Below are 16,315 nucleotides of genomic sequence, written 5' to 3'. Positions count from 1 at the left end.
GCGGGATTAATAAAGGAATATCTCATCTTATCTTATCTTAATAATACTTTTTCAAATATTTTTTTAATAATATTTTTTTTAAACAGGTGTTCAGAGCCATTAGTAAAGTGCTTTGTAATTTTATTATTATTATTATTATTATTATTATTATTATTGAGGGATGTTAGCAAAGACAAAAATATTGTGCAAAAAACTATACTTATACTAATATTTGTCAATACAATAACTTAGCAATATACAAAAACTTAGCAAAATACAAAACTTAGCGATAAACAAAATTGAGCAATATACAAAACATAGTAATATACAAAAAAATAGCAATAAACAAAATTTAGCAATATACAATACTTAGCAATATACAAAACTTAGCGATAAACACAATTTAGCAATATACAAAACTTAGTGATAAACAAATTTAGCAATATACAAAACTTAACAATAAACAATTTAGCAATATAAAATGAGCAATAAAATTTAGAAATATACAAAATTTAGCAATATACAAAAATTAGCAATATACAAAAATTAGCAATAAAAAAAATTTGCAGACCTTGTCCCTAGTTAGGCTTTTAAGAAAAAAAAATACAGAATACCACATCATACATAAAATAATAATAATAATATATTAGATTTATATAGCGCTTTTTAGTAATCTCAAAGACGCTTTAAGGTCTTTCAGGACTGGGGTGATATGATGCCATGATTTGGTGTGGGTGAGGAGTCGGGCAGCTGCATTCTGGACCAGTTGTAGTTTATTGATGGAGGTGTTGCTGATGCCATAGAGGAGTGAGTTGCAATAGTCAAGGCGGGAGGAGATGAAGGCGTGGATGAGAAAATGGCATAATACAACATATTATTATTATTTGTTTTTATCAATAATGTGTTTTTATCTGTCCTCGTCGTACTGTTAAATATATACTACACAAAATACTTAAATATGTCTGTATATATATTAATATAATATTATTATTAAAAAATATTAGTACTATGTATTATTAATGATACTAAATAGTACTAATATTTTTTAATAATAATATTTTAATATATACGTATATATATATACATATATATTTTTTTAATAATATATATATTTTTTTATGAATAATGTGTTTTTTATCTGTCCTCGTCGTACTGTTGCTTTAAGAGGGCTGAGCCTGAGCCTTGCACCATTCATCTACCTGCTGCTCCACTCCTCCTCCTCCTCTCGGCTCCTCTCGGCTCCTCTCGGCTCCTCTCGGCTCCTCTCGGCTCCTCTCGGCTCCTCTCAGCTCCTCTCGGCTCCTCTCGGCTCCTCTCGGCTCCTCTCAGCTCCTCTCGGCTCCTCTCGGCTCCTCTCAGCTCCTCTCGGCTCCTCTCGGCTCCTCTCAGCTCCTCTCGGCTCGTCTTGATTGGTTATCTTGGCCGAAATCCTCTTGAATGATTTCAAACCTATTTCAACATATTCAAGTTCAGTGTGTCATAGGTAATACGGAAGTAATATCGCATTTAACGTTACTGTGCGCGGAAGATTTCACGTGAAGACTGTAGTTAGAGTAGCTAACTAGTCTTTGAGACTTGGCTTATCAAAATGTCCTTTTTCCATGTGATTTTGAGCTGGGCTGCTGTCTCTCTGCTCTGTCTGATTGTCATCTTGTTTCTCGGTTACTGCCTTTATATTCAATACATTCATATGAAATATGACCACATACCTGGGCCACCGAGAGACGGGTAAGATGACTCTCTTTGTCTTCACCTTGCTGGCTAACATCAGCTTTAAACTATTGTGTTGACATTACAGTACGTGCCACTTGTTGTGTTTTCTCCCCACAGTTTCTTCTTCGGACATATAACGACGATTCTGAAGATAATGAGCAACGACGGAGTCATATACGACAAGTTCCTGCAATGGTAACAACGTCAATACATATGCAATAAACACAAGTATGTTATATAGTTGTGATATAGGTAATAGGTCAACGTTTATTAACTTAATTTCGACATGTGTGTGTGTGCTATTAATCTTTGTCAATGCAGTTTTGATGTGTATAAGTTGTTGTATAAGTTTTATTTTTGTATACTTTATTTTTCCCTTTTTTCAAGGTTTCAAGGTTTCAAGGTTGTTTTCAAATATGCAATTTACAGTTTGCAATTACAACCATTTTTTAAGTAGATGAGCTTAGACAACTCATTAAGTACACTAGAGAAAACAACTTCAACATTCAAAATTGAAATAAAATTAAGAAAATAAATAATAATAATAATAGTAATAATAATATTAATGATAAAAAGAAAGAATAGAGTTAAAAAAAAAGAAAAAACATACATAACAAAATAAACAAACAATAATAATACAAAAATACGAGAGTAATAATACATTAAATCAACAAATAAGTTAATAGAAAATAAAAAGGGATGGAAATTTCACTCATTTTTTTTTTTATACTTTATTTTTTCCCTTTTTTCAAGGTTGTTTTCATATATGCAATTTACAGTTCGTAATTACAATAGTTTATAGACCATTTTTTAAGTAGATGAGCTTATAGACAACTCATTAAGTACCCTAGAGAAATCAACTTCAACATTCAAAATTGAAATAAAATTAAGAAAATAAATAATAATAATAATAATAATAATAATGATAAAAAGAAAGAATAGAGTTAAAAGAAAACAAGAAAAAACACAATAATAATACAAAAAATACTAGAGTAATAATAAATTAAATCAAGAAATAAGTTAATAGAAAATAAAAAGGGGGGAACATTTTACTAATTTTTAAGCTACATATTTAAAAAAAACTTTTTTCAGTAATTATTGCAAAAAGTGTAACTTCACTTTGGGTGTAACTGTATTATTTGCAATTCCAAGCAATCTTAATTATGATTTGGAATTTACATTTACAGGTCGGAGACTCATGGGTCTGTTTGCAGGCTAAATGCTTTCCATTCCGTTTTTTTCCTTGTGACCTGTCCAGAGGGAACCAAGGTAAGCACTGCACCTTTCAATGATATTTGTTTAGATATTATTGCATAAGTATTGCGCAATAAACTGTGTGAAGGTGCACAGTGATAGATCCTCTAGTACAGTTCCAACTCTTTTTGGTTAAATGGGTAGGCCTATATCCTTATCACATTTACATTAAAAAAAATTCAATGTTTCGTCTTCTGATTGCTGTGTTTCAGGAAATCCTGATGTCCACAAAGTATCCAAAAGATAAATTCTTCTACACGAAACTCTTCAACCTGTTTGGTCAAAGGTAGTTTTATCAAACGATATATATCTCATACCCCTTTTACACCAATGACCAGGGTTGGACCAGGGTTATACAGTTAAACAAGTCCCAGACAATGACTTGTTTCATTATTGCAAAGCATAGACTGTATATCTAGATGGATGACACCTCTCCACTTCCTCCCAGCCAAAAGCCCAAATATCTGGGGGGACTCAAGCTGCGGTATCGCTCACGATATCGTGAGCCACCTAGCTGCTACATTAGCACCACTGTAACTTTTTAGCTAGAAATACACAGCAACTACCCATAATATCTCTATAACTACATTTATGATCAAATTGACACATGTTCTATTACACAGACTCGAGACGGTTATGGAAAGTTAAAGTTACATCTCCTCTCTCGTACATTTCCCGAGCCTCCAGCTCAGTAACTACTTCATTCAGAGCAGCTGACAATCACAGCTGTCAATCAGGACGTCTCATCCCCTTTTTTATAGCGTCAAATAACTAATTAAAACCAAACTTATCAGGAAAATTAACACTTGAACATACATCAGCGTTGTAAGAACTACCAAAAATGACAGAAACTGTCTTTGAGAAAAATGTATTTGACGTGTTTTACTTTTCAGTTTGGCCCATGTCCCATCCGCTAACATGGAGTGGGCGGGATTTATGACCTCTACTGCAACCAGCCACCAGGGGGCGATCGAGATGTTTTGGCTGTCATGTCGTCCATCTTCATATACAGTCTTTGTGGCAAATCATTTACAACCTTATCCTGCTATTTTGAAAGTATTCTGTTCCATGTCTTTTTTCAAGGTTCCTAGGTAATGGCCTGGTAACGGCACAGGACCATGAACAGTGGTATAAACAGCGCCGGATGATGGACCCTGCATTCAGCAGCTTGTGAGTTATTTGATAACCAAAAAAACAGACAAAATAGAGCTCAACCTTTATTCGGTGTTGGCAATCATAGAATATTCTGTTTAGATTATGGGTATCTTTTGCTCTGTTTCTTTTGGACAATATTGTCCAATTGTATAATTTCTGTGGAGCTTTGGAGTCCACTGTCTAAAACTACCATCATTTCCAGGTATTTGAGGGGTCTAATGGGAACCTTCAATGAGAGGGCAGAGAAACTGACGGCTAAACTTGCAGATGCTGCTGATAACCAAACGGATGTCACGATGCTCCAACTATTCAACTTTGTTACCCTTGATGTTATTGCTAAGGTATTGTACCATAGTGTGTTTTACAGTTTCCACTGCAGTAGCCCTGATCCAAAAAGTTTTTCTTGCATGTGACAAAAATCCATCTGATCAAGGTGTAAATGCCTTGTATCCTTGATAACTCTCAGGTTGCTTTTGGTGTGGATTTAAACCTGCTGAAAGGTTCACCTTTCCCTAAAGCCATCGAGACATGTCTGAAAGGGATGATCTACTCTGCCAGAGACCGCTTTTTTGAGGTACGACTTCACAGCAAGTTTGTATGGCATTTGTGTCGTGGCATTATTATAAACTGTGTGAAATCCTAAAATCTTGCATTTCCAGTGGAACCCGAAGAACTGGACATTCATTAAAGAAGCAAGGGAAGCTTGCCGCCTGCTGCGCACGACTGGAGCTGAATGGATTAATAACAGAAAGGCTGCCATGCAAAATGGCGATGACGTTCCCAAAGACATCCTCACACAGATCATCAAATCAGCTGGCAAAGGTTATGGTTGCTAAAGTTCCAATTGTTTGACTGATTAGATAAGAAGAAAGTTTAAACATCCCTGTGTTGTAATAGGGTCATGACAGCTGCAAACAATAGTTCCCAGGGTATAGATAAAAAAAGGTACTTATTTTAAACTGAGGAGAATTATACAATAAACATATAAATTACAAGCATCATCATCTCAAGATGTGCATCATTGATTTTACATATTATTAGATTTGCAGAGCAGAAGTACAAAGTTAAGCTACTGCCTGTTCAGATACAGTAGATTGAGTATGTATTTTCTTTTTACAGATTTTACAATAACATGACTGGAATATTGGTTTAGTTGTTCAATTTTGTTTTTGTATTAATCCAGAGAAAAGCATGACGAAAGAAGACGAAGAGTTGATGTTGGACAATTTCGTGACATTTTTCATTGCGGGTGAGTCAGTGTTGTTTCTGCTTTGATGTGAGAAATGCTCCAAAATAAGCTTGAAGCTGTGCCTCCTTTGTGGCAATTAAGAAATTAAAGGGACACTTCAACCAGAATTTCAATAAAACCTATTTTCCTCTTACCCATAATGTGAACTATCCACCAGTTTATGTGTGAATTCTGGAGATATTTAGAGTTTAATATTACTTTTCAAGATAGATGGATACAGTAGATACTTTATTAATCCCCACTGGATGTTAGCAAAGACAAAAATATTGTGCAAAAAACTATACTTATACTAATATTTGTCAATACAATAACTTAGCAATATACATAACTTAGCAATATACAAAACTTAGTAATATACAAAACTTAGCGATAAACAAAATTTTGCAATATACAAAACTTAACAATAAATCATTTTGCAATATAAAATTTAGCAATATACCAAACTTAACAATATACAAAACTTAGCAATATACAAAATTAGCAATATACAAAATTTAGCAATAAACAAAATTAGCAATATACAAAACTTAGCAATAGACAAAATTAGCAATAGACAAAACTTAGCAATATACAAAACTTAGTAATATACAAAAAATAGCAATAAACTAAATTTAGCAATATACAAAACTTAGCTATATACAAAAAATAGCAATGAACAAAATGTAGCAATATAAAATGAGAGTTTTTTTTATTGTACATATATGTGTGATGCTGTGAGGTGGACATAGTGCAAGTAGTGCAAACAATCATTTTAAATTAAAAGTATGACGCAGTTATTCACAATAATCCATAAACTCTTCTGTAAACATTTCCTGTCTTATATCACCACTAATATTTAAGTCCTAAATTGTATTATGTTTTAGAATAACTTTTCTCTTAAGCCCCACTGTTTGGCTTAGAGATAAAGAATGCAATAACTTTAATATGTGTTGTTGATCCACATGTGCCCCATTTAAAGGTAATGTTCTAACATTTTAGGGCAAGAAACAACCGCTAATCAACTGGCTTTTTGCGTCATGGAACTTGGAAGACATCCCGATATACTGGAGAAGTAAGAACTAATACTGCAGTGCAAATCAGTTTCATAATGTAGCTTTTGAATGACGGTTTCTTGAGTTGTGATTTTATTCCTCAGAGTGAAGAAAGAGGTGGATGATGTCATTGGGATGAAACGGGAAATCAGTTATGACGATCTGGGGGAACTGATCTACCTCTCACAGGTACATATCGTGAAGTTAGTGATCATAACATGACAAACTGCAGCCCAACAGGCAACAACAGCTGTCAGTGTGTCAGTGTGCTGACTTGACTATGACTTGCCCCAAACTGCATGTGATTATCATAAAGTGGACATGTCTGTAAAGAGGAGACTCATGGGTACCCATAGAACCCATTTCATTCACATATCTTGAGGTCAGAGGTCAAGGGACCCCTTTGAAATGGCCATGCCAGTTTTTGCTCGCCAAAATTTAGCGTCAGTTTGGAGCGTTATTCAGCCTCCTTTGCGGCAAGCTAGTATGAAATGGTCTGTACCAATGGATTCCTTAGGTTTCCTTAGTTTCTTTCTATCTTTGCATTAACGCGTTAACTTTGACAGCGCTAATTATAAGCACTTGACCCAGGATATGCACCTCACACTGTAACCCCCCCCCAGGTGCTGAAAGAGAGTCTGAGGCTTTACCCGCCAGCTCCAGGCACATCTCGGGATATACTGGAAGACATTGTCATTGACGGTATCCACATACCCGGAGGAAACTCATGTTTCGTGAGTTGTTCACTTTTGAGTGTGTTTGTACCTCTATAAGGCAGGAATTGTGTGGCAGAACCCAAAAAAGGTTTTATAGTTTATTTCTGCTGTTGTTGTGATGTTCAATGAATTATTCTGAAATTCAGTTCAGCAGCTATTCAACTGGGAGAATGGAGAAATTCTTCAAGGACCCGCTGACATTTGATCCAGACAGATTTCACCCAGATGCTCCCAAGTAAGTGGCTTACAGTTTTATTTTTCATCTTAGCATGTTAGAACACTGGTTGTTGTCCCAGATAAAATGATGAATATGATGTGCATTGAAGTGTCTCTTATCTGTTTTAAAAGGCCTTATTACTGCTACTACCCCTTTGCCCTCGGCCCACGCTCATGCCTGGGAAAAAACTTCGCTCAGGTGGGTGGTGAGAGTCATAAATGATCAGCACACACAAAACGTAACGACACATGGAATTAACTCAATGGGTGGGGGGGCGATTGCAGATGGAGGCCAAAGTGATCATGGCCAAGCTGATCCAGAGGTTCGACTTCACCCTTGTGCCGGGACAGACCTTTGACCTGCGAGACACAGGCACAATCAGGCCGAAGAGTGGAGTGGTGTGCTCTGTCAGACACAGGAATCACAAGAAATAAATGGTCATATGGTTACCGTATAACATAAGATGAAACCCTAATGGTCCATGTGGTGAAATTGGTTTGTTGGGTTACTTAGACCAGCTTACTGCCTGCAGCTTTGTACTCCTACCTCACCTAAAAGCCTTTAATACTGCAGTTTATTAATTACTTTTTCTGTTTGCTTTTTTTAGACTTTGTTAAGAAAATAGTATCGGCGGTGCTTGTTTTTTTTATGATGATGATTGTTATTACCTAACAATAATGAGGATATAGGAAAACAAATGAGCTACTTTTTGAGTATCATTAGCACTTTAATCTTGAGGGAATTAACCTTTATATCTGTGTAAGTGCTCTTCCATACCCACAGAGCTTCTAAACTTGATTTGTGCCTTTAATACTGTAATCAAAATGCTGAATTTACCATTTTTACACAAATGAAAATAAGATTATTTTTACTAATGCAGGGGGGAAACAAATTATTTTGTTTTGCACTTTAATAAACTGATGATTCATTTAATGCCAAACAGTCTGATTTTATTTCATGCTCGGTTTTTTTAATGTACTCAATCTGCTGTGTTTTTGGCTTGGTTACTGACAGTGGACACAAGGGGGCGCTGTGAGCTTGCAAAGAAATCTCAAAAGCACCTGTTAAACTACAATTTCTAGAGAATTAACACTCAAAAGTTGCCACTCATCAAAGCTTCATGTCAGGAGTTTGTTTTCATGTATACTGTATGTGCCTGTAATATAAGGTTGTTAAGTGGAAATTCACATTGTAGTCAGAGGCTGATGTCAAAACAGTGGTGGTTAAAGTTAATTTTGAGATAATTAATAAATACAACACAGCTTTTTAGCTTGCAAAGAAATCTCAAAAGCACCTGTTAATTATATAATTTATACTGTTAATTTTGAAACAATTAATAATTGGGCCAATTACTTCTACAACACAGCTTTTTGTTTTTTTACAATTTATGAATATCAAAAGTTAAATATATACTACACAAAATACTTAAATATTTCTGTACAAATTAATAAAATATTATTATTAGAAAATATTATTACTATGTAGCATTATTAATGATACTATATAGTACTAATATTTTTTAATAATATTTTATTAATATATAGGGTTGTAAAGTGGCGTATCACATTGTAGTCTGATGCTGATGTCAATACAGTGGTGGTTAAAGCACAGCTTTTTTGCTTATAAATAAATACAAAAAAATCAACTAGCTTTTGATAATAAAAGTCAAACAGTTTGTGAATATTGAAAGCTAAATATTATTAAAAATAAATACATTATTAAAATATTATTTTTTTAATAATATTTTTTAAATAGGTGTTCAAAGCCATTAGTCTAGTGCTTTGTAATTTTATTATTATTATTATAATATTTTATTTTATTAATTTATTTGACAGGGACAATACATGTAGGCATTGTTACACTTAATTAAAGTGCAACCGATGCAATAGGACTTCTAGTTGTAGCTAATTTGCAGACCTTGTCCCTGGTTAGGCTTTTAATAAAAAAAAAATTAAAAAAAAAAAATACATAATACCACATCATACATAAAATCACATAAAACAACATCGTAAAACATGTTATTATTTTTTTTATTTTTATGAATAATGTGTTTTTATCTGTCCTCGTCGTACTGTTGCTTTAAGAGGGCTGAGCCTTGTGGTGAGGCTTCACCGCACTATTCATCTACCTGCTGCTCCACTCCTCCTCCTCTCAGCTCCTCTCAGCTCCTCTCAGCTCCTCTCAGCTCGTCTTGATTGGTCGTCTTGGCCGAAATCCTCTTGAATGATTTCAAACCTCCCCGAGTCTGTTGGACAAGAAGAAGAAGAAGAAGAAGGAGGAGGAGGAGGAGGAGGGGTCCTCTGTTAATCCCGAGCAGACTGAGTGGAGAGGCTTGAATCCTCCGTGCAGCAGCAACACACCACCAGCTCAGCAAAGAGGCTTACATCCGAGGAGAGGAGCGCTGCTGACGGTTAGACGCGTTCAAGTGCGCTTTTTGTGTCCGAGTTTACGCGACGTTTCACCTTTTAGCTCTTGTTCCCATCGTTTGAATGGAGGGACGTCCAGAGGACACGATGGGACGCGGTGTACTGTGCTGACGGGACCAGGACCAGGACCAGGACCAGGACCAGGAGGATCTGATAAAGACAATCAATCGATCTGTGTTTCCCTTAGTTACTGACGGAATGTGAGTACCAACAGTTACTATCAGGGTTACCATAGCAGCACATTAACATCTTCTGTTTCATTGAAGAGGAGGACACAACAATACTTTCATATTTTTGGACAATGTACTCTTATTTGAACACTACTCTGCTTGCTTAACATTAGTTTTGACAGTTAATTTCAAGCCTTTAACACGAACTGAGTCAGTCATGGCTAAAAACGCGTCCGAAGGAGCTTCGGATGAGCTGAGCCAGCAGCTGCTGCCGGACGAGGAGATGCTGCGGTGCAGCAAAGAGGAGCTGGTCCGCAGACTGAGGAGGGTCGACGGAGAGAAGATGAACTTGATGATCGAGCACGGCAACATGATGAAGGACATCAACCGGAGGCTGCAGGTGCACCTGCACGAGATCCGCAGCCTGAAGGAGATCAACCAGAAGCTGCAGGACGACAACCATGAGCTGAGGGAGCTCTGCTGCTTCCTGGACGACGACCGGCAGAAGGGCAAGAAGCTGTCCCGGGAATGGCAACGCTTCGGCCGCCACACTGCCAGCGCCATGTGGAAGGAGGTGGGCAACTACATGATGAAGCTGAAGGAGCTGGAGGCCAACCAGGACACCGTGCTGAGGGAGAACTCTGAGCTGAAGGAGATCATCCTCATGCTGGACGAGGAGAGGAACGGAGCAGGGTCCAGGAGCTCCATAGACAGTCAGTCCAGTTTGACCAACCTCAATGGGGGCACTGGGACAGTCAGGGATGTTGGGGACGGGAGCAGTACCTCCAGCACTGGGAGCGCTGGCAGCCCAGATCACCACAACCACAACCACAACCACATACACAAGCCCGCCACAGAGAACGGTAAGCTGGGCACCACCATGAGGAGGTCCATGGATGACCTGTCGGCGCCGCACCATCACAGGAGCATCCCCAATGGACTCAATGGTGAGTTCGCACACACTCCGTCCACCTGTGGAAACACACCTGGCTGTCATAACACAGGCCCACAAGATGCAGAACCTAGAGTCCAGTAGGGCTGTGTGTTGGCGAGAGTCTGGCGATACGATACGTATCGCGATACATCGTTACTACTGTACATTATCCCTTACATAGTGAATCGCTACCACTGTATCATGATACAGTTTTAACGATTCACTATGTAAGGGATAATGCGCAGCGAGCCGGTCATTGTTGCGAAATAAACCCAGACAGGGGCGATGCTGCACCCCCAACGCGATGCGGATGTTTATTTCACAACAATGACCCGCTAGCTGTACATTATCCCGCTTATTGCACGGCTACCTACTTAAGAAATCAATAATTTGACACAAAAAAGGTCCGCCAGAGTCCGACATCAGAACTGCGCCCATAGCAACGGTCTGTTATACATAGCAATGGTCTGCTATAAAGAAATAACAGACAGTAGAACGCTGTGATTGACCAATCAGAATCGAGTATTCAACAAAGCCGTGTAATAAATCGCGATATATTGTGATACTGTATGCAAGGCGATATATTGCGATTTTCTAAATGTAATTTCAGGAAAACTGCCAGTGTATAAAGAACACACCATTTTTGAATAGGCAAAAATAATACATTTGAAAACTGCATTGTTTTTGCCCTAAACAGCATGTGATTATCATAAAGTGGGCATGTCTGTAAAGGGGAGACTCGTGGGTACCCATAGAACTAATTTTCATTCGCATATCTTGGGGTCAGAGGTCAAGGGACCCCTTTGAAAATGGCCATGCCAGTTTGTCCTCACCAAAAAACTGAGCCCGCTACAACCTCCGAAAAATCGAATAGCGGTTAAGAGGTTAATTTTAAAAAAGCGTTTTGCAGAATCGATACAGTATCACAAAACATAATATCGCAATATTCAGGTGTATCGATATTTTGTTACACCCCTAGAGTCCAACCAATCAGGCCTTGCATAATACATCCCTTTTGATTTTATGTTCATCCATGTGGCATAAAGTGTGGGATGAATGACCAAAAGTTACCCCTGACTTAAAAATATCCATAGATAAGAGCCACAAGTTGTTGCTCTCTTGACGCCTCTTGAAATCATAGTTGATTTCTTATACTTCTTCTGTGGTCGAGCTCTCAAAAGACATCTGTATTCCTCTTCTTGGTTTCATTCCCTCAGAGATAATACAGTCAGGATGTGATTGCACTGACAACATATGCTGATCAAAATTGCTGTGAAGGATTAACATGGCGGGGGGGGGGGGGGGGTCTTGGCTTAACCTCACTGTAAAGTCTTGATTGGGGTGATTATGACACACACACATATGCACACACAGTATCCTTAAGTGGCCCTTTCTGTCCAACGCTACCCCATCATTGGAATCTGCACTGATTTAGGTCACTGCACCCGTGGTCCTTAAGGAAGAGGACTTATCTTAATAGCTTTTAGATGGGGGGGGGGCTCAAGCAAATAGATTTTTTTTGGGGTCGTTCGCTGATTATCATTGTTGCCCGTTGGTTGTGGTTGGAAGAGCACTCATGTCTGCTTATTTGAAATGCATGGCGTGGGACCAGAAATCAATGTCCCCGTGTTAAGACCTAAATACACGGCTGAAAGCTTCGAGCCGGGATGAAAATGCCCCTGATGGAACAGGAGGACACTAAGCTTCGTTTAGCTAGCACATGGGTTGATAACTCGCCACGATCTGTTTGGCAAAGGGGAATAAATTCTGTTTCATGGGACGGAGGAAAAAATCCCCCACCCAGTTGAAACTTTATTATCATGTTTTTCCCTCTGATTTACAAGGCAGCAGCAGCAGCATGTAAGAGCTCAAGGCAAATGTGATCACATAGGTCACACGCTATCCATCGGACATTGTAGGTGTTGAAAACCGTGAAGGTAACAAACACAAAAGGATGCAAACAAGCATGCCGAGGGAGCCCTTAATCCGGAAACACTCGCACGCACACATTTTTTTTTTTGGACGGTGTTTGGCTGTCATTACGTAACATCAATATTGTGTCTGCAGCGGCCCAGCACCTCTCTAAGCTCCCGATGTGTGTGTTTGTGTGTGTGTGTGTGACATTGTGTGCCCCTGAGGCTCTGTGCGCTCATCGCTGACAATAATGCACAGATACAAACACCCGCACACACACAATGACACGCTAGCGTGGGAACGACCCGCTTCACTTGAGAGGAGGTTTATTATTTCATTGTTAAATGAATGCATCGGTAATGAGATTGATGCTATCTTGTCCTAAACAAAGCTAAGCATCGCAAATCTTTCTGGCATTTTATATAATTGCAAAACAACTCCATGTGGAAAAAAAACAGAACTACTCAATCGATAAAAAACAACAACAAAGCAATACTACATTGATCCTAATCTACTGTTACATAAGTTGGATGGCTGTACCAGGAGTGTTTCATCTCAATAATCCTCAAAAACCTGCTCGGATAGGAATTTAATTACTCGCAGGTCGCACTAGTGAGACTTCACCAGCGCAGATTTACTCGATCGGCTGCTTGAAATCCGAGCGGAGTGACCGTGTTGTGAGGTCAGATGTGGCTGTGGCGTGAGGTCCGCAGAGTGGCTTTATTTAATGCTGTCCAAATGCCAGAGTGACTCCCCCTGGGCCTTTAGGAGACAAGCTCGAGGATTGCCGCTCAAGTGCTAAATGAACAGCATCTGTCCGGTTGCCAGACGCACACACACAGACGGGGAGGAAGAAGAAGAAGAGGAGGAGGATGAATGTGTCTGGTGTCCCACGGGTGTAACAGACCAGTTGGTTGAGCTAGAGGCTTGTGTTTCATACAATTTCAGTCAATTTTTTAAAATGTTTTCATCCTCTTTTGGCAAATGTAAATGTAGAAGTCGGTCTATTTAGAGGCAAAAGAGGCCCTGGGAGAGGAGTGTATGAAAGGGGGCCCAGTGAAGGGCCCTCAATGGGTCCTGCTGGTGTTGGGGGAGTGGCTGAACGGCGGTGAGGGGTTGGCTGGGAAGCTTGTGGGGGGTGGAGTGGTGGGGGCATATTGAGCTCAGAGGAGGTTGGTTTTCGGAGACATCCTGCTGTCTGCTTAATTGAATTTCTTGTGCGTTGACACGGCTGAAACCCCCCCTTCCACTCCTCTTCCTTTGGGGCTGTGTGTGTGTGTGCGTGTTTACTTGGACGGGGTGTGTGTGTGTGTCGCGTAATGCGTGAGGAGAGCAAAGGCTTCTGTTCTGAAGAAATAAAAAAAAAAGAAAGAATAGCAGGGGCTACATTGAGTGTTTCGTAACCTTTTCATAGTGACTTCTATTTCCAGACTTCTCAACGTTCACTTCTGGTGGTCCGGAACCCAATTCCACCACTGAAATATGATGCTGTCACGGAGAGCTTGCATTAGGCTCCCCCTATAGTGCCACACAGACTGCGTATATGGCTGTGTGAGATTAAGACAAAGTGGCCAAGCGAGACAGCAAAGTGCTGCTTTGACATTGTCCAGATGAACTGATAAAGATCCTCTCTGCAATAATAATGCTTGTTGACCTTTAACAGACCCTCACACATTCCCCTGGCCTTGTGGCTGCTAAATGGCTTTAAGGGAACAATGTTTGTAACTCATCAGATAAAGTGACTCTAAACAAGCCAGAGGGCGAGGTTTCTCAGACGGGGACAGAGAAGGAGAAACGTTCAAGCCGATCAGGCTGACGGCAACATATTTTGCTACTTTTACCACAGTAGGGACTGTACTTTTCAGTAAACGAGTTAGAAATTTGTCCATGTCTATGGTGCAGCCCGTTTGCATGAAACGTCGTATGAATGACACGATAATGTGAGACATTTAGCGTGCAATAAGAACGCCTTTTTGCTGCTTTTGGCGTGTCATTTGTATGCCATGTAGTCTATACTGACTGCAATGTAAACGCATCCCCGTAAATATAACCAGGAGACCGGTGTTCAAGACCACTATTTAGTTTTGTAAGTTAAGTTAGTGATGTTTTTCGTGTCTTTTTAGTGACATTTGTGATGTGTTTTCTGTAATTATGTGTGCGTTGTTTCCTTACATATTTTACTTGGGTTATGTACTTATTTTAAGCCCAACCATGACTTTTTTTTTCTAAACCTAACTAAGTGGTTTTGTTGCCTAAACCGAACTGCGGACATTACCGTTGTTTATTACACGGCTTTATCGAATACTCGATTCTGATTGGTCAGTCACGGCATTTTACGGTCTGTTATTTCTTTATAGCAGTTGCTATGGACACAGCCTCTGATGTCGGACTCTTGAGGACAATTTTTGTTGTCATATTATTGATTTCTTTAGTAAGTAGCTGTGTAAAAAGCGGAATAACGTACAGCCAGCAGGTAATTGTTGTGAAATAAACCCCTTATTTCACAACAAAGCGGCATACAAATGACACGCGAAAAGACTACAATGCGTCCTCATGACACTTGGATTGTCCGTGTAATGTCGTCCTATTTATACGCCTTCCCGTGAGACCCGGGTTGCTATGATGTCACCAATATAATGAATGACTTTGAGTTTCAACCCGTGAAAGCCAACTTATTTGAGTCAGAAGTATAAGAAACTGATGCCATTTGGCTCTCGTCACTCAATGTAAGTTACCGTACCCTCGGTGATGTGCGTAAGTTCACTGCAATTACAAGCTGACACATGGAAATAAAACATGCACTAAACACAACATTCATTTAGTAGATTGTTTTAGTCCAGCTGTGCAGGAACAACTGAGGCTCGTTTATCCTTCACTTTCCCACAAACTGGTGTGTGTGTGTGTGTTTGTTTATCCGTGTGTGTGTGTTTGCCAGAGGCCATTGAGATGTTAAATCAGGCCCGATTTTTGTTGACTGCTGGGGACGGCATGCCTTCATTACTGAAAGGTTTACAGTGGCCTCTCCTTCCCCTCCTCTCTCCCATACCTAAAGACTTCGTCATACCAGCATCTAAGACTGAAGTTTCATTTTGAAGTTAATTTAATTCCAATGGAAACGCCACAATCGGTGGATTCGCTCGCATGGCTGAAGTAAATCTGTGTGGATTTATTCGCCGTTGAGCTCAACTTTGATGAACTTTGTCCCACAAATTCACGCTTCAAGCCGTCTAAACATTTTAGGCAATGGAAAGCCCCATAATGGAAGAAGCTATTGGCTTATTAGCTGTGTTGCACCATGCTCTGTTAATTAACCCTCCGCTGTTGGAGTATAAATTATTGAACAAAGCGGTGCACAACCCCGAGAACAAAACGCCGAGGGGGAGTAAACGGCACAGTACAGAGAAAGTAGGAAAAAAAAGCTCAGGGAGCTATTGTGATTGGCTAGTAGTCGGTTAGCTCCCCAGCTACAGGAGTTCACCAGCTTCACTACATCACTGAGCTTCTGCAGCCAAATATTTAGTTGAGGACACACAGAATTTCACTGTGCCACTTCCTTA

At 39.3% G+C, this 16,315-nt stretch overlaps 2 protein-coding genes across 5 annotated transcripts in view; both read left to right on the top strand.

Annotated features, from left to right (window-relative positions):
* The first annotated feature begins 1,464 nt into the window (after positions 1 to 1,464).
* LOC119477500 (cholesterol 24-hydroxylase-like) lies at positions 1,465 to 8,254 on the top strand. Its single transcript, XM_037751602.1, has 15 exons — positions 1,465 to 1,707; positions 1,810 to 1,887; positions 2,880 to 2,961; positions 3,159 to 3,232; positions 4,030 to 4,116; positions 4,304 to 4,442; positions 4,568 to 4,675; positions 4,761 to 4,923; positions 5,285 to 5,350; positions 6,329 to 6,401; positions 6,486 to 6,570; positions 7,005 to 7,115; positions 7,244 to 7,332; positions 7,446 to 7,512; positions 7,599 to 8,254. The coding sequence occupies exons 1-15, from the start codon at positions 1,568 to 1,570 to the stop codon at positions 7,746 to 7,748; spliced, it is 1,512 nt and encodes a 503-aa protein (XP_037607530.1). The 5' UTR covers positions 1,465 to 1,567; the 3' UTR covers positions 7,749 to 8,254.
* A 1,084-nt stretch (positions 8,255 to 9,338) lies between these two features.
* Positions 9,339 to 16,315, top strand: part of ccdc85cb (coiled-coil domain containing 85C, b) — a 54,720-nt gene continuing 47,743 nt past the window's right edge. For 2 of the 4 annotated variants that reach the window (XM_037750768.1, XM_037750767.1), the window contains exon 1: positions 9,340 to 10,857. In XM_037750768.1, the coding sequence (XP_037606696.1) occupies positions 10,128 to 10,857 (730 nt within the window). In that variant the 5' untranslated portion in view covers positions 9,340 to 10,127. Of the gene's footprint in view, positions 10,858 to 16,315 lie in introns of all 4 variants that reach the window. The other 2 variants (XM_037750764.1, XM_037750766.1) reach the window with 2 other exon arrangements.

Source organism: Sebastes umbrosus, chromosome 18 (genome assembly GCF_015220745.1).
Source record: "Sebastes umbrosus isolate fSebUmb1 chromosome 18, fSebUmb1.pri, whole genome shotgun sequence".
Lineage (NCBI taxonomy): Eukaryota > Metazoa > Chordata > Actinopteri > Perciformes > Sebastidae > Sebastes > Sebastes umbrosus.
Note: the sequence above shows the minus strand (reverse complement) of the source record. Positions and strands in the feature narration are given on the sequence as shown.